Genomic DNA, 20,531 nt, shown 5'->3' with positions numbered 1-20,531 from the left:
GGATTACAGTATGAAGACTGCATGCATTTAGGGCATAATGGCATGCATAGTGTGATGTATTATGTATTATGCATCTGGTTTGACTTTGTAATGAACTTGTTTTTAGCTACGCAGTCACCACACAGGCTATCAAACCTGTCAGTTCTTCTCATGCTTTACAGTAAATCGTAACATAATTTTCATTGCACTGGTCAGAATGAATCCATAACACGCTGGCATTAATGTCCATGTATATAATGTCTTAAAATGCCTTGTGAGCAATACAGAGTATCAGCATTATTGATTCTTTTGGAGTTACTGGCAGTGAAGGTCAACGTTGCAGCATTTAAATTAGGAACTGAAATATGGCAGTATTCTACTGATCCACTGAATATTGTTGAGAATTTATCAGTATTTTTTACTCTAGATATTTTTGCTACATAACACTAATTAAAAACATTAGATATACACAAAAAAAGTGGGCAGCAGAGGTGTAATTTGATATTTTCATGTGTATTCTTTCAGAGGGTATTTCTCATCCTCTGGGTGCACCTAATTGCTTTTTAATGTCTTTGTTTTTATGACTTTTCAAATTTTTAACGGGCTCCTCTCTGACACTGAAGTCACCTGGCTACTAAAGCCAATGACCATGAAAGAAGTGGAGAGTCATTTTAAGAAAATGAATGTGTCCAGTTGAACTGCGAATTAAACCTCTTGGGATCACTGATTGGGATATTTTTGCTGGCGTCTTGTGTCTTAGTGTCGAGTGTACAAAAATGCTCCACACCAAAAAGCTGTGACCAAAATTGTAATGAAAGTCATCAATATTGATCTGTTACTGCTGCATCGCCCAAACATCAGGAATTCCGTCTTTTCTCTCTGTGGTTTACTTGAACGTTTCCATGCCTGAGATTCCATCAAACACGCAGATATAAAAAGGACATCTGCTGCATTAGTCACCCAGAGAGCCTTCACATCTCTCTCACTCTGACATTTATTACGTTGTAAAACACGAGAGGTTGTGCCTGTAATTCAAAACAGACTGCAGAGGCCTGTGCAGAAATTTCTTGTGTTCATCTGCACCATCAACCTACTAAACCTCCCCCCACCCCATCTTAATCTATCCCACTTTGTCTCCTCTCAACTTTACTGCCAACATCAGCCCATGAGCAGCCCTCCATGTCATGTTTGGCTTGTCAAACGTGGTATCCCCACGGCTTTCTAGCCACCAAAACATCATAGCTGCACAGTAATAAATGTGGCTCTAGGTGCTCCCATGAGTGGGCAAATGATGAAGCCAGAAACCACAAAGGTGACTGTGAGCACAGGGCTGAAGGGCGTTGGCAGCGCTCAGTACGCTATGCATACTGAAATGTGGCCTTATTTCATTCTCTTTTTCATCCTTGTTCATGTGCACTTTCTGTTCCTCTCATCTTCCTACAGTAGCTTAAAATAAACTTGTCAGCCTGCACCACTGAGATGTTCTTGTCTTGTCTACCCGTCTATTGTCCCTTCTACTCTGCTCTGCGCTTGTTTCCAAGGAGCAGGGAGCTGACTGATAAGGAGCCATGCAGGTCAGCACCAGTGAGGAGAGGGATGGGGGGAGTGGTTGTCCTTGTCTTCACCCTCAGACTATCTGGTCTCTATTAGCAAATGCAGCTGCAGCATCAAGACAATAAAAAGGAGGATGATATTTTTTCACTGCCGTGCTACAGCAGTTTTTACATTAACATAAACACAGGTCATCGTGCAGCTATCCCTCAATCTGTTTAGAGTGAGTGGTCACTTTGGACGGATAGTTTTTGAGAGTAGGTGTGTGACTGGAATGCCAACTGAGTAACCACCTACCAACATTACTTCATGTAAACTGGGCCCGGCACTTCCAGAAAGCTGTAAACTATAAGTTCCAGCATCCCAGAACCACACTCACTCACCATACTGATGAGAAACTAATAAACATAACGACCAACCTGACCAGTAGCAGCTCTTTAAACACTTTAGAAACCACAGTGTACAGTTCCAACAGTAATTTCTCATACTAACATCCCTTATCTGCTTTACCCTAACCCTCCACTGTAAATAGCTTAGTACACTCCCATGGGCATAGGTAGATATGTCTTGTAGGATTTATTTAGGTGTTGTAAAACATGCCTTGCAGGATAGTATGAACAACTTATGTTTGAATGTTTGTATTTCTGTGCATAAAGAACACAGTATGTGGGATTTTCACCAACCTGTTTTATGGCGATCACAGAAATTCATACATTAGGGAATTTATTCCCCAATGAATTTATTATTATCCACTCCTTTTTATCCTAAAACTGATTTTCCTGCCTAGTTTAACAAACTGCTTTGGCTTTTCTTCTCATTTCTCAGTCTCAAAACAGTTCGACAAGATATCACTATTGTTCACTATGAAACATTTCAGGCGAATATTCTTATTCAGTATGCAAGGACAGGACAACATGGCTTTATAATGCCAAAGGCAGCCTCACAGCAAGGACTCATGATTACTCCTCAGCCTGTATGAGTGAATTCCTACTGTTTATTTCAGATCATTTCTAGGCAGTATATTATAAAAATCAATATTGCTCTGTCCACATAGAAGCAATTTTTTCTGTTTTCTTTTTCTTCTTATTATAACTTAGTGATGCCTTATATGGTCTTTGTAATCAGAATTTTTAAACAGCTGCCCCACAACCATTAAAGGGATAAGCGATATAGATAATGGATGGATGGATAATTTGGTCCATGAAACATCAGAAAATCATAGGAAAACTCCATTTGTCTGACTTACAGTCCAAATTCCAAAGATATCCAGTTTAATATCATAGAAGTTAAAGATACTCCGCAAATATTCAGATATAAAAAGCTAGTACCAGTGATTTTTTTTTTTTTTTTTGGGGGGGGCATTTGTATAAAAGCTTGTTTAAGTGAGCACAAGGAACTAACTGTAATTTAAAAAGTAGTTTAAATAAGTGTATTTCAGTACTTAAGTATTTATAACCATGCTAGCAGCTCTGTGAGGCTCTACTTATGTACAGCAGTGCTTTTAGCTAAATGCTAGTTTCAGTATGCTAACATAAACACAGTGACAATACTAACATGCTGATGTGTAGCTGGTGTAATGTTTAGCACCATCTTAATTTAATGTGTTAGCATGCTTACATTTGCTAACATTTGACTGGCCGACTCAACAGTTTTTGAAGTTCTAGCCTGCACCGTTATGATCCTCTACCTCCTGCTCTTTAGCCATGTGTTTCTGAGATGTGAATGGTTACAGTGGGGCCAGATGAATAAGTGATGGGGTCTTGGACTCTTCAGGTCAATAATGCATAGCATTCTTTCTGAGCGGGCCACTGGGATGTCGCTTCAGCACTTAATGTTAGCTCTTCTGTGTGAGAGAGAGCTGCAGCTGTAGTGACACTTGGGTTTGTTGAGTAATGTTACATCACCGTTGTTATTATTCAGGCTCGCTGCAGTTCCTGGAAGGGTAGTGTCATCTTATTGTCATGCTTATAATGTTGAAACATCCAAACAAAAGGGCTTTCAGATTGAGGAAGCATTTTAGGGCACAGAATAATTTATTGTTCTTTTAAGCCGTAAAATGTCTGCCAGAATTTTTTACAGCATTAGATATCATTTTATATTTACAATGTCATCTGTAGCCAAATGGTAATTCAGCTATGTCAATTTCAAAAGGAACGCCCACTCGATCCATTCAGTTCAGTGCTTTTGTTCCTGCAGTCCTCTGTAAGGAGCGATAACAGCCGTACCAAGAGAGGCACTATAATAACCTTCACAATTTAGTCCTTTTACTTAAACCAGATTTATTTTTACAAGGGCAATTCATACCAATCTTTTATCACTACTTTGCTAAGTGTGGCCAGATGGCTAGTTTTAAACTGCCAGGCCTGAAGATGACCTTTATTTCCAGTTACTGCAGTTTGAACACAGTATTAATCTAGCTCTGAATGTGAGCGTTTCATGAACTGGTAAAACAGAGCAGAATCAAAACACACAAAAAGGATGCACTCTTTCATCCCTGTCAGATTGAGAGATATTTTTAAAAACTGCCAAACTGTATCAGTCACACTCAAGTGATGTTTCACAATTATTAATGTATTGTGAAACATACAACAGATAGATTCAACCCATCAGAGAGATGAAGAAAAATGTTTGATGGCAGAGATGGAGCATCTGAAATTAAAACTGGAAAGCAAACAAAATGGCAGCCAGCATGCACACACACATTCATACATATTTAGAGCAGAGGAGAGAGAAACACACATCTAACTCTATGTGCATGAAAAACAAAGATCTTTTGTCTCTCTTGCCACAAGGCGTAACAAAGCTCTACAGTGTCTAACCCACATGGCATTATTCTGTCTCATATCAATATGTCTGTCTTGGTCAGACAAAAATAGGCCCTAAAAAGGTTTGTTTTGTAGCAATAACAGAATAAAATCCTCAGAACTAGCCCCCATTTAGTCACTTTTTCCATTTCCATTTCCAATTGCATTGTAAAAAGGAAAAAGGAGCTTTGATTTTCAGCATCATGTCATGCATATATTGATAGAACATGACTTGTTTTAACTGTGGATCATATACTATACTGCAGCACAGTATTTGTCAAACTTAATAAATGATTCAGTCAAAGTCTTATTGATACACTTTGCCTAGGTGACTGAATCTAGTGGTTGCAGGTGTAGTCACTTCCAGGTTTTACAGAGGAAAGAGAAAGAAAAAAGGCGTTTGAAAGCAGAGAGAGGACATGAGAGATATTAAAGGCAATAGCAGGCAAAGAAATGAGCAAGTGTTGAGGTGGAGCAGCTGGTGGGGGCTGGTAATCTTCTCCAGGTAGAATGTGATTGGACAGAGTATGAAATATGCCATCCTCTGGGAGGGAATGTGCAGGGAATGGAAATAAGGGCATCTTCATATCTTTTGTTATTGTTCCCATGACTATTACACTGAAGTGTCACACTGTGGTAGTAAACAGGGTGATGGATGGATAGATGGACAGAGAGCTAGAACCATGGATGTCTATCAAAAATTCATGGAAGGTTTTTTTTTTTTTTTTGCTACAGAGAGTGTAGCAAAGAACATAAATGCAGGTATCAGCCATGTTTTATTGCTCAACCAGTTATTTAAAATACTGCTGATGACTGTGCAGTGTCCAGCCTTATTCCAGTAATCGCCTTGAATCCTGTGATAACTGCCACACAGTTATATATTACAGAGCCTTTTCTAGTGCCATAAATTAAATCATGCTCCTAATCAGCAAACCTCACTCTGCCACAGTCCTCGGGGCAACATGAACATGGATGTAATAAAGTGTGTGTATACGTCTGCATATACAGGGCGGTACATACTGTGTTTGTGTGTTTAGTGCACCGTGCTGCAGCCTAGTTGTGTGATTTTAATAACTTTGAGCATGATTTTTTTCCCTTTGAGATTTCCTGTTCCCATTCTTTATTACCTCACTGTTTACTTCAGGACAAAAGGTCACAGTGCTTACCGTTACCTGCCATAAATGTCAGCATCAGGGTAACACATGATGACAAGGTGACAGAAACTCAGGGGCAAAGGACGTGTGGGTGTGTGTCAACACACAGCAGCAGACATACAAAGGTGGATTTGTTTAAAATTATCAATGGGGATACACAGGATTAAGGTTGTTACTGATTTCCTTCTTGTTTCCCTGAAAATCCTGCGTGTTAACAAATGGAAGGAGGACCTATTGAGCCACCTGTATGGCAGATGTTTGGTGATATTTCTCTGTGTTAATTACCTAAAGCATTCAGTCAGCGTCTATAGCATTCCTTATACTGATAAATGGAAAGCAACATGCAGTATATTAGTCTGGATAGGATTACATACAACTGGATTACTGTGGTCTGATTACAAGAGTGATTACAATTGCTGTTACTCATAAAATTAAGTGATGTAGTTTCATATGCAAAGCTATCACTTATTTGAGTGGGTGGTGTAGTAGTCCCTAATTACCACCAGTGTATAGCACATTACATTCGTAAAATACAAAAAACTTTAATCTGTTGCAGCTTTAGTGTGCAAAATATATTATATTAGGAGGAGGATGTTATAATGAATATAGTATGTGCACACTAGAGGCCCTCCTTCAACCAGATTAAGATTCCTGATTTGTCCTGTCAGAAGTTTATTATCATCATCCAAACTGCTGACAGATAAAGGACTCACTGTGAGTAATTAAAAGTGAAATATTTTTCAGATGTGCTGCCCAACATTTAATCAGAGGGGATTCTCCAGACAAATTGGTGTCCATTGAGAGAGAGCACTTTGTGGATGACAGGGCAGCCAGCTGGTGAAAAATTCTGTAACTCAAAGGTCATCAGTTTGATTCTTGTAATGATATCTCTCAAAGGTATTTAACTCTTTCAGGCGATCTCTATCTGCTCTATCTCTACATCAGCGTATGAATACCTTGTTGCTGATATTGCTTTACAGGATCAGTGATAAACAATGTTGCACTGATTGGTCTGAAGAAAGAGTCAGAATTAGTCCAGCCCCTAATATCTTACCTTTTGTGTGTTGATCAGACAGAATTCATTAGTTTACAGGTAGCAACAATAGATACAAAAACCAAAGACATATTATCAGCTTTATCAGCTTCTTCTTCACCAAATGAACCCTACTCAAGTGTCATCCCATTACCTACTTACAGAACCTCAGCCATTCACTGAGGGTGACTGTGGGATACAGTAAAAAGCTCCAGGTTAAGTAAGTGAACTTTTAGTTTGGAATATTTTGTCCCCACTTTAATCAAATTCCTATAAATCCATATTTTTCTCGATCATTTCTCTAATGAAGAACTACTGAACTCACTGACCTGGTCCCACTAATTACTGTAAATGTTTCACTACACAGTATTAGTGTTTAATATGATCTGTCTTCACCTGTGTTATTATTAGATTAAAAAACAGTAGTCAGTTTTCTTGTAATATAATCTGATCCCAGAAACATGCACACAGATGAATGCATTGATTATAAAAGCATTTTCTTACATAATACTTACTCCACCAGTTTCTTGTATCTGCTCTAATGACTCATTCCACTGCTGAAGCAGGCAGTGCTAAGGGCAGCTAAGATACAAAATGTGAAGCTTGTAATTGAGACGTAAAGTAAAAGGTCAGTGTGGCCTGTTAAAACTTAATTGCCTGAATTTAGTTACATAACTGGACAGGCAGGCGATGCTGCCCTCTCTCTCCCTCTCTCATTCCGAGGAGTGTTTTTGACTCAATTCAGACATGAAGCATTGGCACAGCACAGTCCGGTCGGAGGTTTATATAACCCAACATGGCTGCTGCTGTTGTGAAATGATGCAGGAGAGCGAGAGGAAAAGAGGGAGGAAGAAAAATATGAGACATCAGAGCAGAGAAAGATGGAATGTGATGCATAAATATAACTGTTTCTCATTCAAACATACAAGTTGTATCTGCAATACTGGCCACAAAAAATACTACAATCAAAAGAAGTCTGTACAGTGCAGGATTGAATCATTATGATACAGCTGTTGATCTACAGAAGTGATCAACATGCCTGACTTCATCCACCGAGATGAATGCAGATGGATCTATATACCATCCAGGGAGGCTTTAATGATGCGGACCATGGTGTGCTGCGTGATATGGCTGTAAAAAATGCCTTCATATCCTGCATATGTGGATGCTGTGATTGTGTGATGTTGTGAACATCTCTGGAAACACAAGTGGATGGAGCAAACACAGAGGGTACATCAGGACCTCTGAGGCAGAATATCAACCAGACCGCTCGCTCAGTCATGAGACATGTCCAGGTGGGCGAAGCGGTCTGTCCAACAAGAAACGCAGACTATCACCATGTCCTCGGTCAGTGTTAACCTGACATCTAGCTTTTGAATTTAGTTTTCCATTTAATTTTTTTGTAGTGCTTTGATATTTTTACTGACAAGAAACAATGGTCTAAAGATACTTCACAGTGTGTTCTTCCTCCCCAGTATCCTTACAAGCAATGCATTTACTCTTCTACCAGTAACCTCAGTCTACACATACAGACATAGATACAGCAGAAGAAAAGTTACTGGAGAAGTACATAAAAGCACAATAAGCTAGCCTGGTTTCCTTTTCTGAACTAACTAAAAAGTAGGTTCTAGGTTCGATTTTACATTTGGGGATGAGACCCATGACAGTCCAAAACAATGGGCCAAAAGAGAAATTTTGTAGCGCTGCAGTTTGGTGTTGATTCTCATTGGGATTGGCACTACTAATGACCCTGTCATAATTCAGTCATTCAGTGTTAAAAGTGTGTTAAAAGGATGATATGCATAAAAAATGTGTCGCTCCTCCCATACAACCCAATATCCAGTGATTCATCATTATTTCCCCCTGGGTATTAAAGGTCATTATTGGAGAAGGACTTCCTCTCAGCCAGAAAACTGTGGAAAGGAATCATATTTGACTCTTAAGAGGTTTCAATAATTTGTCAAGTTAAACTTGGATGCATGTTTGTAAAGATGTCTTGTAGACATATCCACTGATAATCTCTAACTCATCTGACACATGACAAGTTGTTTCACGATCATCTTTAGAGTTAGCTCCCAATAATCCTACATCTGCAGATGCCCCACTGTGCGGCTGGTGATACTAGCCTCTCGTGACCCACAGAGGGTAGGGAAGGATCACAGCTACAGAGCTAACAGGCTGTTTATGTCTTTCTGTAGCTAATCCTCCAAAATCCCAGTGAACCCTGTCTGTCTGAGACTGGCATTCCTCTGCAAACATCATTCGCCTTTTCCCTTCCCATTCACTCCCCAACAAACAAACAGTGCTGCAGCAAGAGCTTCTTAATCCTCCATTATACCGCCTGCAACAGTAAACAGAGACTTGGGAGACAGCAGCTCCCACTTGGCTGCCCCTTGGTTTTATTTGTTTTATTGTATGACTTTTATGAATATGATCCAATTTCATTTGGCTCATTTGTTGCATGCCACATTTTTTTGCTCTCTCTTTTTTCTTCTTGCCTCTGTGGATTACGTTTCACATTTTGTACCTTTGGCTTTCAGCTCCTGTGGTTGTCCAGACTTAATACAAGTGGTTATGGAACCGTTTGTCACCTTGCTCAAGGGCATCTTGACTGTACATATGCCCGATGATGGATGTATAGAACCTACGAACAGGAATAAATTGCTGTTGAATTAGTCTGAGGTTGTCTTGAATAAGTCATAAAGCAATTAGCAACCCTAAATAAGCCTTTGTGGCTAATCCTTTAAATTTTCAGTCAACACTGGGCTGTCTTAGTCTCCATTCAAATGCTGCCACTGGTGCTTCTGTCTAATCCTCCATTTACTGGTACTGATTGTTCAGAGAGCTCAGAGAGGTTCAGAGAGAAGAGCATGCAAGTATGATGTTGTGGGATTGAATCCTGCATGTGATCACTGGTACACGTTCATTCTTTATCCAACTTGCCTCAGTGGACTCAACTGTTTCCACTGCAACATCCAGCTACCTATCCTAAAAGCCGTTTTTTTCCTCTCATATTTTGTCTCTCTTCCAGCCCTCCCCGGATTCCCATTAGGATCTTCTCTTCCCTGTTGGAGACCCTCTCCACCCCCCACATCCAGCAGACATGGCAGATGACGCGGACATGCGCAATGAGCTGTCAGACATGCAGCAACGCGCCGACCAGCTTGCCGATGAGGTAAGAACAGAACACTCGCTGCATCACGGTTGTTTGATTTATGATGCTGCACAGACATGATGGCACGTACATACACCGACTCACAGAGACCCGACCGAGTACAGTGCATCATTTTAAACATTGGATGATGAATATGTAGGGTAAATATAGTTTTTGCATATAGGTATAAACTAATATAAAAACAAAAGCCTTAGTTATAACTGTATTCTCATAGTGTGAGGGATGTTTCATGGCATAACCTCAACAGTTGCAGATATAGTCCTTGAATGCATAATAATAGAAATTATACAGCAGTGTGTTATTGTCTGCCTTGGTCTGAGGCTGTTTGCATTTGTGTGTGTGTGTGTGTGTGTGTGTGTCCGATACGTATTTGCATGTTCAAGACACAAATGTGTGTAAAATGTGCAAAATTTGGAATGGAATGTGCCACAGCTTCTGAATGTGTGTATGTGTGTTTGCTCAGAAGTCAGAATGAGAGGAAGCGAGAGAGAAGGTCTCAGTCATGGCCCAGGGCAGATCGGCCTACACCCCTCCAGCTTCACATATGACTCACACTGGCACAGCTGAGCAGAATATTAAACACTCACACGCACACATGCGTGAACATAGGGCATGCACAAAATGGCGGTGTCAGAATAACAGATTTCGCCTCTGTTGCACTGACTTACATGAGCTCTCAGATCCAAACAGAGGACAACAGCTGATGTTTCAGATCAAAGAATGTGAGGACGAGCTCTAATTTACAGATGCAACTGTATTTTGGTGACTTGACTACAGATGAAAATAAGGAAAACTGCTAAAACAAAGGAAAGATGAAAGAGACAGATGAGCTGAAAAGGGCAGAAAGAAGACTGGCTACATCAAAAATGGCCGCTCAAATCAAGGCTGTGCCCCATTCCTATCATCACCCAACCCCCCTTTCTTCAGCCCCCACCGCTGCAGGAGATCGCCTGCACTCGCAGCGAGCACAGCGAGGCGAAGCTGTGTCATTGTAAGAAGGGCGAGATATCACAGAGCACCATCCCTGCTGAGCTGCTCCAGCTAGCAAGCTGTGCTCTGCAGCCTCATGTTTGTTAGAGAGGGAATTGGAACGTGCAGCTACATATCTATCACTACCCAGGCTAATAATAGCCATGGAGGGGGATCGAGGGGGGGCGGGTGTCAAGGAATGCTTTTTTACATGAAAGTAGTTACTTTTATTGGCAGAGCTGCTTTTTTCTTGAGTAAATTGTTGGTGAGTTACTTGATCTCAAATATGCCTTAAAGCACTTAAAACTGTACAAAACCACATACAGAAAGCACTTAGGTGATGGCTAGAGTGAAAATAAACATCTTAGAAATCAAGCACAGGTGCAGACAGTCTGTCTCTGTGAGTTCATGTTGAGTCCATGTCAATAAACGTCAAATATTGATCCTCTTCGTGTCCCACTGATTGTTCAAATTGACGCCACTTTGTGTGATACATGCTCACTTATGCTCAATTCAATAAGCATACACAGATATAGGATTGGTGTAGGTTTATTTGCTTTTTTTTCCCCTATTCACTCTAAACGCAACAGTGCTCATAAAAACGTTCCTCTAATGATGACTGTAGCTGTCTGAATGTGCCCTGCAATCTCAAATGGAAACTAATCATATCTTTTATTTGTCCACAGTCACTGGAGAGCACTCGTCGCATGCTGCAGCTGGTGGAAGAGGTAAGAAAAACCCATAACACTTTAAATTATGGCTCCGTGTTGGTGTAAAAGTTTAATTTACAGTTTATTATCAAAGTAATAAAACCGAAGACAAAATATGACACAGCAAGAATAGCAAATGAACGTTGTGACGCTGGAAGTCTGTCATCTGGGTAAAGTTGTTCTGCACAGGACAGACTGATATATATTCTATCAGGAAAACTGCAGGAGAAAAAATTTACTGTGCTGAGTCGTGGGTATAATCAGGGAATTAACTTTTGAAAAGGAAAAACTGCAGCAGCCTATTAAATTCTTACAGTCTTAGTAGTTTGAATATTGCAGCTGCGAGGAGATTTCATTTTGTTCCTGTCTTATCATTTTACTACTGTTATTGAAATTTTCATTTCAGCACTTTGGCAAAGAAGGAGTGACTCCAACCCAAACAACAGGCACACAAAATTAGTATAGTTAAAACAAATGTTCATAACTCATGCAGAGTTGGGATTTTGGGTCCCTGATTGAGAACTAATCACACTTTATAGACAAGATTCTTTGCAATTTACAAATTACACTAAATTTGTACGTTGTACATTTTTACTGGAGGCAGCATTACTGAGACAGTGTTACACAATGTCCATATTATTCTCTGTGTTCAACAAAGAACATTACAGCAGTTAACAGTAACTGCTTGATGGAGGTGCAGAGTGTGACACTGTAGCAACACACATAATAGAGGAGGACAGTACTGTAGGTTGTCTTACAAGACCAGAGCAGACTGTGTCCTTGTACAGTAAGGACAGTGAGAATCTTGTTATCACCAGATACATGGCTGCACCTACCAGGGAATTTGGAAGTAGTTAAAATGTAAGTCGACTGGTATGGCAAGACTGAGAACTTTTTTTTTTTTGTGCTGTAACATTATGTCCCACACTGATTTGGGAAAATGTCAAGTCAGTGACTGACTTTACTCTCTGACTCTCTGACAGGCTCTCTGCTAACACATAGTTCAGTATTTTTGGGAAATACACTTATTTACTTTCTTGAGCTAAGTGAGGAGACATTGAATATGAAACTGGAGTCAGGAAACCATTAGCTCAGCAAAAAGACTGGAAAAACAATTCACCTTCTCTGTCCAGAGGTTTTTGTTTTTTTTTTTAAATCCACCTACCAACAGATTTTAAAGCCCAACAGTAACACATTATGTCCCATCTGTTTAATCTGTAGAAAAGCCAAAGAGTGAAAAATGTTGTGGTTTGACAGGAATTATGTACCATACTGTTTCTTCACTGTGCAGTTTCCAGTTAACTGTTTCCCCCTGCTTCATCTTTGGATAAGCTAACCTTCTCCTGGCTCTAGCTTCATGGATAATGGATAGACATGAGAGTGGTATCGACCTTTTTATCTAACTCTTCGGAAGAAAATATATATTTTTTTGGATCTGGAATTATCTCTAGTCTGTTGAGATTTAAATAGTTTCTGTCTCAATTCACAATAGCATTTTCTAGCCAAGAAAAATATTTTTTGCTTTTGTCAGCATGTTGACTTGCTGACACACGTCTTTGGTCGCTGATTTCTGACACTACTGAATCCAAATTCCAGAGTTAGCTTTAATGTATGCAGTATTGTTCTGTTCTAAGTGCCTGAATCCATTAGTCCTGTCAGGCAGGACTGAGGAAACCATGAGTCAACTGAGTGATGGCGTGAATAGCACATTATAGGAAATGAACTAACGTCAGAGAGAGGGGATACACACACATTTTTATTTGCTCATGTAACATTCATGCCAATAAATGATACTGTAATAAACGGAGGGTGAAAGACGAGGAGAAAGAGAAACAGAGAGCCTGAGAGTGATACACCGACGAGAAGACAGACGGAAGGAGGAAATAAATGGGAGGGTGAAGGATACAGGGAGAGAAAAGGCACAGACAGCTGGGGGAAGGGGTGTCTGACAAGCTCCTGGTGCAGATCTCAAGGTCATATTGATCATCAGTCAACATACAGTATCTCACCATGCAGCTCCACCCATATGACTACAGAGCATTCAGGGAGGTGCTGAAGGAGAGAGACAGAGGAGGAGAGAGAGGAGGACATTTACAGCTCCTTCAGTTTAATTGGTGGTCAGAAAAATAGAGGAAGGGAGAAAATGAAAGAAGGGAGCCTCTGGGGTCTGAAAGATATGCAGAGTGAAAGCAGGAAAAATCTCAGAATGGAGACAGCAATAGTCAGCCCCAACTGAACACATCACTGGGTGAGAAAATGGAGGAAATGAGGAAGACAGTCATCAGTTTAGTGATTTTGTGAGCCATGCGTTAATGTGGTTTCATTACCAAATTGCTTTGGTACTTTTATATGCCATTATCACAACTCATTCAGGATTTCTGTTAATCGAAATTCGAAATCGAAATCGAAACAGAGATGTGTGGTAATATATAATAACAATAGCACCTTATCAATAATATCACAACCAGAAAACCATATACTATGCTTTTTATTTTTTATTTTTGAGTTAAGTTTAGTTTTTTATTGATTAAAATTCTTTCACCCGTTACAGTGGAAGCACTTATTTGATTAGGTCCTACATGGTCACTTGAAGTCACTCAGCTGTAAAACTGTTTATCTTCATGATGGAGTCAGTGTGGTAACTACTGTTGCTAAATTAGGTGCAGTGCTAACAAGTTAGCTTGCTTTTTACTGCAAGGCTATTACATAGAAAGGAATTTTAAGAAACATATTTCAATTTGTATTTTGTCTAAAATCTTCTAAATAATGCAAATCAATGATAGCAAATAGTTGCTGAAAAAATAGCTGGAAAATTGTTTTACTATTACTAATAGTAATAGTACTATTTACTATTACTATTTTATTGTTTTTCTTTTGCCAGTTGCAGTGCTAACAGTTTTGAAAAGCAAGGATCAGAACAGAAATATAGAGCATATATACAAATATATGGATTTACCACTCTGAAAGAGGTCTCCTATCAGTTCAGCTCAGTTTAGACATTTTAAGGACACATCTCATGGGTCCATAGAACAATAAAAGCAAAAATCCTACAGTTTCAGATGTATGAAAATCTTCTGCAGGTCTTCTGCAGGATGTATAAATGTATAAAGCTTCACTGATCCTTCTCTGGTCCTGTATGGGATCATGGGAGTGTCCTTGGAGTTTCCCAAGGGACACATTTTGACTACCTTAAATTTCTCTTGGACACAGGCGTGCAGGATTACAAACAATTGCGCCCCTCTCACCTCTCAAACATCAATGTAGCTTTCCTCCCAATCTGCTGAGGAGGCAGGGGGGATGTGTGGGTAATGGTGTGTATGTGTGTGACTATGTACGCTGTCACACTGTATTTATGCCTATCAGGCCGCGCCAGGTGCCACATCTTAGTGCAGCGGTGCTGCATTTCTAAGAAGCAGGGAGGAAGAAGAGTATCATATAAGCCAGTGTCGCTATCCTCCTCCTCACGCTCTTTTTACCAGCATCAAAACCTGTAGCCAACCCAGCCTATCAGTGACTAATAGCTTTACTGAATACTCATGCAGGCTCAGCTGTTCAGATGTTTCACAGTCAGGGAGGAATTAAAATGGAACTCTTAAAGCTGAAGGAAAACAGACAACCCCATTTTGAGTTTGGAGGGAAAAAAATGGTCTTACTTATAGTTTACAAGCAATACTACTGCATGGTCCAAAGGTTGAACAGCTGCTGACTCTTGCTGGGATCCTTTGTTATCAATTACGTCATTTGTACAAGGCAATACCATGACAGGGTTCTCATTTTAATGAGAACTCTCCATTGCTGTCAGCATTATTATTGTTAATCTCCTGGGGGCTATTTCTGTGTTTCCTGCTTAGGCCTGATAGCTAAATGACCTTTGCTCCTTCCAATCAATAACAGCCTACATGCTGATGTTGGGGGAGCAGAATTTTTTTTTATTTGTTCCTCCAGAAAGACAGGAACATCAACAAATGGATCCCCGGGTATCACAATGTTAAAGCAGATGCTGCTTGGCTTTTTTGAGAAAATGTTAGACCTTTATCTTACCATGAGTGTCGCTCAAAAGGATCATCAGCGGGACCAACAGATTATACCAATCTCATATCCATTCACTAAATATGAAGTTAAAGCCAGGAGAGGCAGCTTAGCATAAAGTCTAGAAACAAGGACAGAGCTAGCCTGGCTCTCTCCAAAGATAAAAATGATATCCAACTTGTACTTCTAAAACTCAATAATTAATATGATATTTCTTATTTATTTAATCCAAACAGAAACTACAACATCTAAAAACAACAGGGAGTTATGTGATGCAACTGCTTCTTGGTTAGGCTACTGTCTAGCTAGCTGTTTTCCCATTTCCAAGCTAACCACCTGCTGCATCTAGTTTCTTATTAGGTGAACAGACATGAAAGCGGCATCAATTTTCTCATCTTACTCTCAGCAAGAAAGCAAATAAGCGTTCCAAAATGTCAAATTATTCCTTTAATCATGTCGTGTGTCAGTCTTCTGCTGTGAAGGAGCAATATGGCCTGCTGAGTCTCTCGCCTTGTTGCCATTGTTAATTTAAAGGCACGCAGAGAACGTTTCAGCTGCCCTCCCTCTGCTATCTACATGTTTAATTGTCTCATCAAAGTGTTTTATGGCATTAGAAGAATTTATTAGCAAAAGAATAAAAAAAAGAGACAGAGCAGGGAGGGGTAGTTTTCCAATGCTAGACCACAAACTGTGAAAAGTGAAAAAAGAGAATGTCAAGTGGAAATAGCTTACGACAGCACATATTATTCAGTAGACAGTGATTCCCTAAGCTGTTGTGGCCTCATTACTGACCTCTATTTCATTTTGTTTTTCCCTCCTCCCTTTACCCCTCACACCCCCACCTGCCTGTCCTTGGGGAGTAGAGCAAAGATGCCGGCATCAGGACTTTGGTTATGCTGGACGAGCAGGGAGGTAAGTCTGCAGGGGGGGCGATGGTGAGTTTAGTTACGACACATGGATATTAATAACTAAGCTATTTACAGCCAACAAAGCTGGTATAATGATTCTGTATTTAGAAGAAGCATTACGTTATGATTATATTCACATACCAGCTGCACCACAAGTGACAACATTATGTGTTGATAGCAATATTGCTGTTAAGTTTATGATACCAAAACACTTGTGAATGGATGAATTGTTTCATATGCACTTGCTTGTTTTCATTTGAATGCATTTCCAAACTAATTCATTTTTTTCCTGATTTTATTTTTATTTTTTTGGTTTGAAGTGATAATTTCTGATTTGGGTTTTGATTTGATACATGGTTTGTTTGATTGGTCAAAGGTACCAGTTTAACTTTGGGGGAATTTTCTTTCTTTCTTTCAGCTTCCTTTAACCTTTGTTTCCTTTGGCTAACATTTTTCTTTTTGATTTGCCTAACTGCGTTTGATTTGCCTGCAGCCTGTATATTCTCATTAGCTAACAAGACGAAAGCGAAAGGAAATCTTGAAAGTGCCAAAACACGAACAGATCCAGTGAGGAATATTTAAGGCCAACCACTGCAGTGCCAAAACCCTACAGCTCAACATCAAGATAAATGATTCCTTCTCCATGATCCAGTTGGATTAACATGTTTGTGGCTGTGGCAGCCTGTGGCAGGGTGACTTGTAGGCTGTTCTTAGATCTATTTGTGCTATAACCTCTCTGTAATCATTGAAGAAAATTGTCAGCATGTTAAAGTGATTAAATTACAGCCAGGTTGGTGACACAGTCTCAGTAACCTTGAATTCAGGGCCAACAGATTTTATATCTTACCACATCACTTACAGCATATTACTCTTAATACCACATAAGTAGAAGCAAAAATATCCATCTCCCCATAACTATGCCCCATTACGTGGCACAGGTCACTTCTAAGATTATTACAATTTGGCCACCTGTGTTTACTCTTTAGCTTCTAAATACTACTGGAACCCTAAATGTCTAAACAGACCAGAGAACAGCTGAACAGACCCTGCCACCCTGCTGACAGTCCAGTGGTGTGAGAATACAAGAGGTGGATGAGAAAAACGATCGATTTAGCTGGTAAAGACAAAACATTCACTTCTCTGTCAGCTCATGTCCTGCTTTGTACAATCCCTGGTTACATGCAGTTTGCTGATGAACATGCCAACAGCCTACATTAAACTACCTGGTTTATAGTGTGTAACATCAGACAGTTAATATTGGTACTATGAAAGTAGGTATGAAAAAGTACTTTGAGCTCAACTTGGATCTGCAGGGGACTTGGGCCCTCAACTCTCCCAGTGGCTGCAGGGCATGGAAACCAATCCTGTAAGAGGGAGTCTTAATTGTACCATGGTTGTTTGCTCAGGGGGATGGAAGCACTATCCCCCCTCTGACCATCCATTTATGCCCTCATCCTTACTCAGTGTCCTCAGTGTTATTCTGTACCCACAGGACCACAACTCAAAAACCAATTGCAACAGCTGACTAGACACACAGGGGGCTGTAAGCCTGAGCTGACCTCTGACCCCTGTGTTATTGACTTTCGTGCAAGCAGAGAAGTCTGTGGCTGTGTAGCATTTGATACTGGAGACAGTCAGCTTAAATATACTTTTAGCCACTGACCATATTTCCTTAGCAATTAGTCTTTAATGAGTGTAGCAAGCTCAGAGCCGTTACCCGACTTCACTCCAATACCACTGACTCAACATGGATCCTTTCTTAGTTGAATATATTTACATAAATGCATGCCAACCAGGGATTTTACAAACCTGAAAAAGTCAACTAGAGAACTAATTTCTCTGTCGGTTCCATATTTAACCGTGCCTCACCCTTTCACACTCTGCCTGCATCGTATTTCCTTTAATCAGGATTGAAATCCTTTGTGCTATGGAACAGTCACCAACCCACCATCCACCACGTCAGCATGACAAAGGCCCTGATGCTCAAAAACCAGAATCCAGTCATTCTTAAAATCCTTTGAGTTACCTTGACCATTTTCAAAGCCAGCTGCAAGGGCTCAGTCAGACCAAAGCAGACATAATACTACACCATGTAAAGCTGCTAATATATTTATTGTCATTGTTTCAATATTAGCTAACAAGGCCACGACACATTATTTTGCCTTAAATTAGTTGGATGTCTGAACGGCAAGAAGAAACTTTAACACCCTAATTGTCACAATCTGATTGTAGCTCAGGAGATAACTGAAAAATTCCTCGCAAGTGTGAAAAAAGACCTGTCAGGCAATGCCTGACTCTTTGCTTTGGTCTGATGAAATAAAAAATAAAAATATTTGCTCTGAATACAGTTGCAATGATCTGAACTGCACTCTGACACTTAGCACATGTAACGAGGAAAAGTTACAGGAATAGTCAGACATTTTGAGAAAATATGCTTTTTTGCTTTCTTACCAAGAGTTAGATGAGAGGATAAATACCACTCTCATCTCTTGCTCCTGTTAGAGCCACAGGGGCAACTGGCTTATCTTAGCATATGACTGGAAATAGGAAAACAGCTAGCTTGGGTCTGCCCAAAGGTAGCATAGACAAAAGCTACCTAGCAACACCTCTAATAATTTATTATTTAATAAATAAATAAAGGAACTGAAATATAGGGATAAGTTATGGTTCTATGGCTTGTGTACCATAGCAGTTTTCCTCTTCCAATCTATAAACTGGAACTAGAAAGCAGGTTTTGTTGCCTTCAGACAGAACCAGGCTAGCTGTTTCCCCTGTTTGCAGTCTTATGCTAAGCTAAAATAACTGGCTGCGGCCCCTTGCTTCGTATTTAGCCTATAAAAATGACAGTAGTATTTATATTTTAATTTAACTCTCAATTAGGAAGCAAATTAACATATTTCCCAAAATGGCAAAGTATTCGTCAACATTAACGTTGAAAGATTTTAACTTTCAACTGAATTCACCAGTTACACTGAGAAATTATATTCACTGTCATTATTTGGTTTGTTGTGCTTTTTATACCATTTTCTGGCCCAAAAATTCATTAAGTCAGTAAAATTCAGTAATTGTATTTTATCCCATCAAATTGTTGAATCCTGTATAGACTTAGTTAAGTCTTAATCACCCTGACACACACATGCACATACAGTACACACACGACTCAGTTACTGCTCATCATAACTCATATTTCTGTCAATCAGTCAATGAAATTCATTCCACTACTGTCATCCCTTTGTCCTGACCAGAGCAACTCGATCGTGTTGAAGATGGCATGAACCATATCAACCAAGACATGAAGGAAGCCGAGAAAAATTTAAAAGATTTAGGGAAATGCTGTGGGCTTTTCATATGTCCATGTAACAAGTAGGTACTGACAACGTGCCCCAAAGGTTCTTTACATATGTGGTGGCGTCCAGTTTTTCCTTTTTTTTTTTTTTTTTTTACTTTCTTTTGTCACAGTGAGTGTCTGAAGTTGTTGTCTTCTCTCCTTTGTCCTCTCTTTATCTCTCTCTTCTTCTCCTCTTCCTCCCTCTCTCTTCTCGTGCTTCGTTCTGTGGGGGATAAATGACTTGTGTTTAATCAGAGCAACTGGAGCGCATCGAGGAGGGAATGGACCAAATCAATAAGGACATGAAGGATGCAGAAAAGAATTTGAACGATCTAGGGAAATTCTGTGGTCTTTGCTCCTGTCCATGTAACAAGTAGGTGCTGCTTGCCTGCCTGCCTGCCTGCCATTCAAAAATAAGAAATATCTAAGAAATCAAACAATAACCGAGGTAGAAGTGACATCACGATGGCCATCAGCCAATAGTCCGCTCTGCTCCAGCTCCAAATAAAAACTGACTCCGCCCCTTTCACAGCCATACCAGGTAGACACGGGGGTTATGATGTGCTTTAAAATCCTTTCTCACACACACACACACACATATACACAGTATACATGAAGTCGAACTGAAATTAGAAAGGAAGGGAAAACACAATGACACTGCAGCTATAGGCTTCTGGGTGGGTGTGTGCCATGGCAGTGGCTGACTACCATTTTAGAACAAGCATTGCCAAGGCAAAGGAGATGTGCTGTTACTAACTGCAGCATGTGTCATAGCTCTGTTTAGCCTACCAATACTTACAGAGGATGGTTTTTATCCCCTATTTCAATAAGCCCACAATGTTGTTTACCATTACCAATTTCAGATATCTATCCCTTTATAACGTGCAACAT

The 20,531-nt window shown here is 39.9% G+C and overlaps 1 protein-coding gene across 2 annotated transcripts in view; it reads left to right on the top strand.

Annotated features, from left to right (window-relative positions):
- The window catches only part of snap25a (synaptosome associated protein 25a), a 35,403-nt gene that overhangs the window by 5,503 nt on the left and 9,369 nt on the right, over positions 1-20,531 (top strand). The window contains exons 2-5 of one of the 2 annotated variants that reach the window (XM_018694730.2): positions 9,553-9,696; positions 11,352-11,393; positions 16,268-16,316; positions 19,558-19,675. In XM_018694730.2, the coding sequence (XP_018550246.1) occupies positions 9,625-9,696; positions 11,352-11,393; positions 16,268-16,316; positions 19,558-19,675 (281 nt within the window). In that variant the 5' untranslated portion in view covers positions 9,553-9,624. Of the gene's footprint in view, positions 1-9,552; positions 9,697-11,351; positions 11,394-16,267; positions 16,317-19,557; positions 19,676-19,895; positions 20,014-20,531 lie in introns of both variants that reach the window. The other variant, XM_018694729.2, reaches the window with a different exon arrangement.

The sequence above is a fragment of the Lates calcarifer genome, linkage group LG7_1 (assembly GCF_001640805.2).
Source record: "Lates calcarifer isolate ASB-BC8 linkage group LG7_1, TLL_Latcal_v3, whole genome shotgun sequence".
Taxonomy (NCBI): domain Eukaryota; kingdom Metazoa; phylum Chordata; class Actinopteri; family Centropomidae; genus Lates; species Lates calcarifer.
This window is presented reverse-complemented; position numbering and strand designations above follow the sequence as displayed.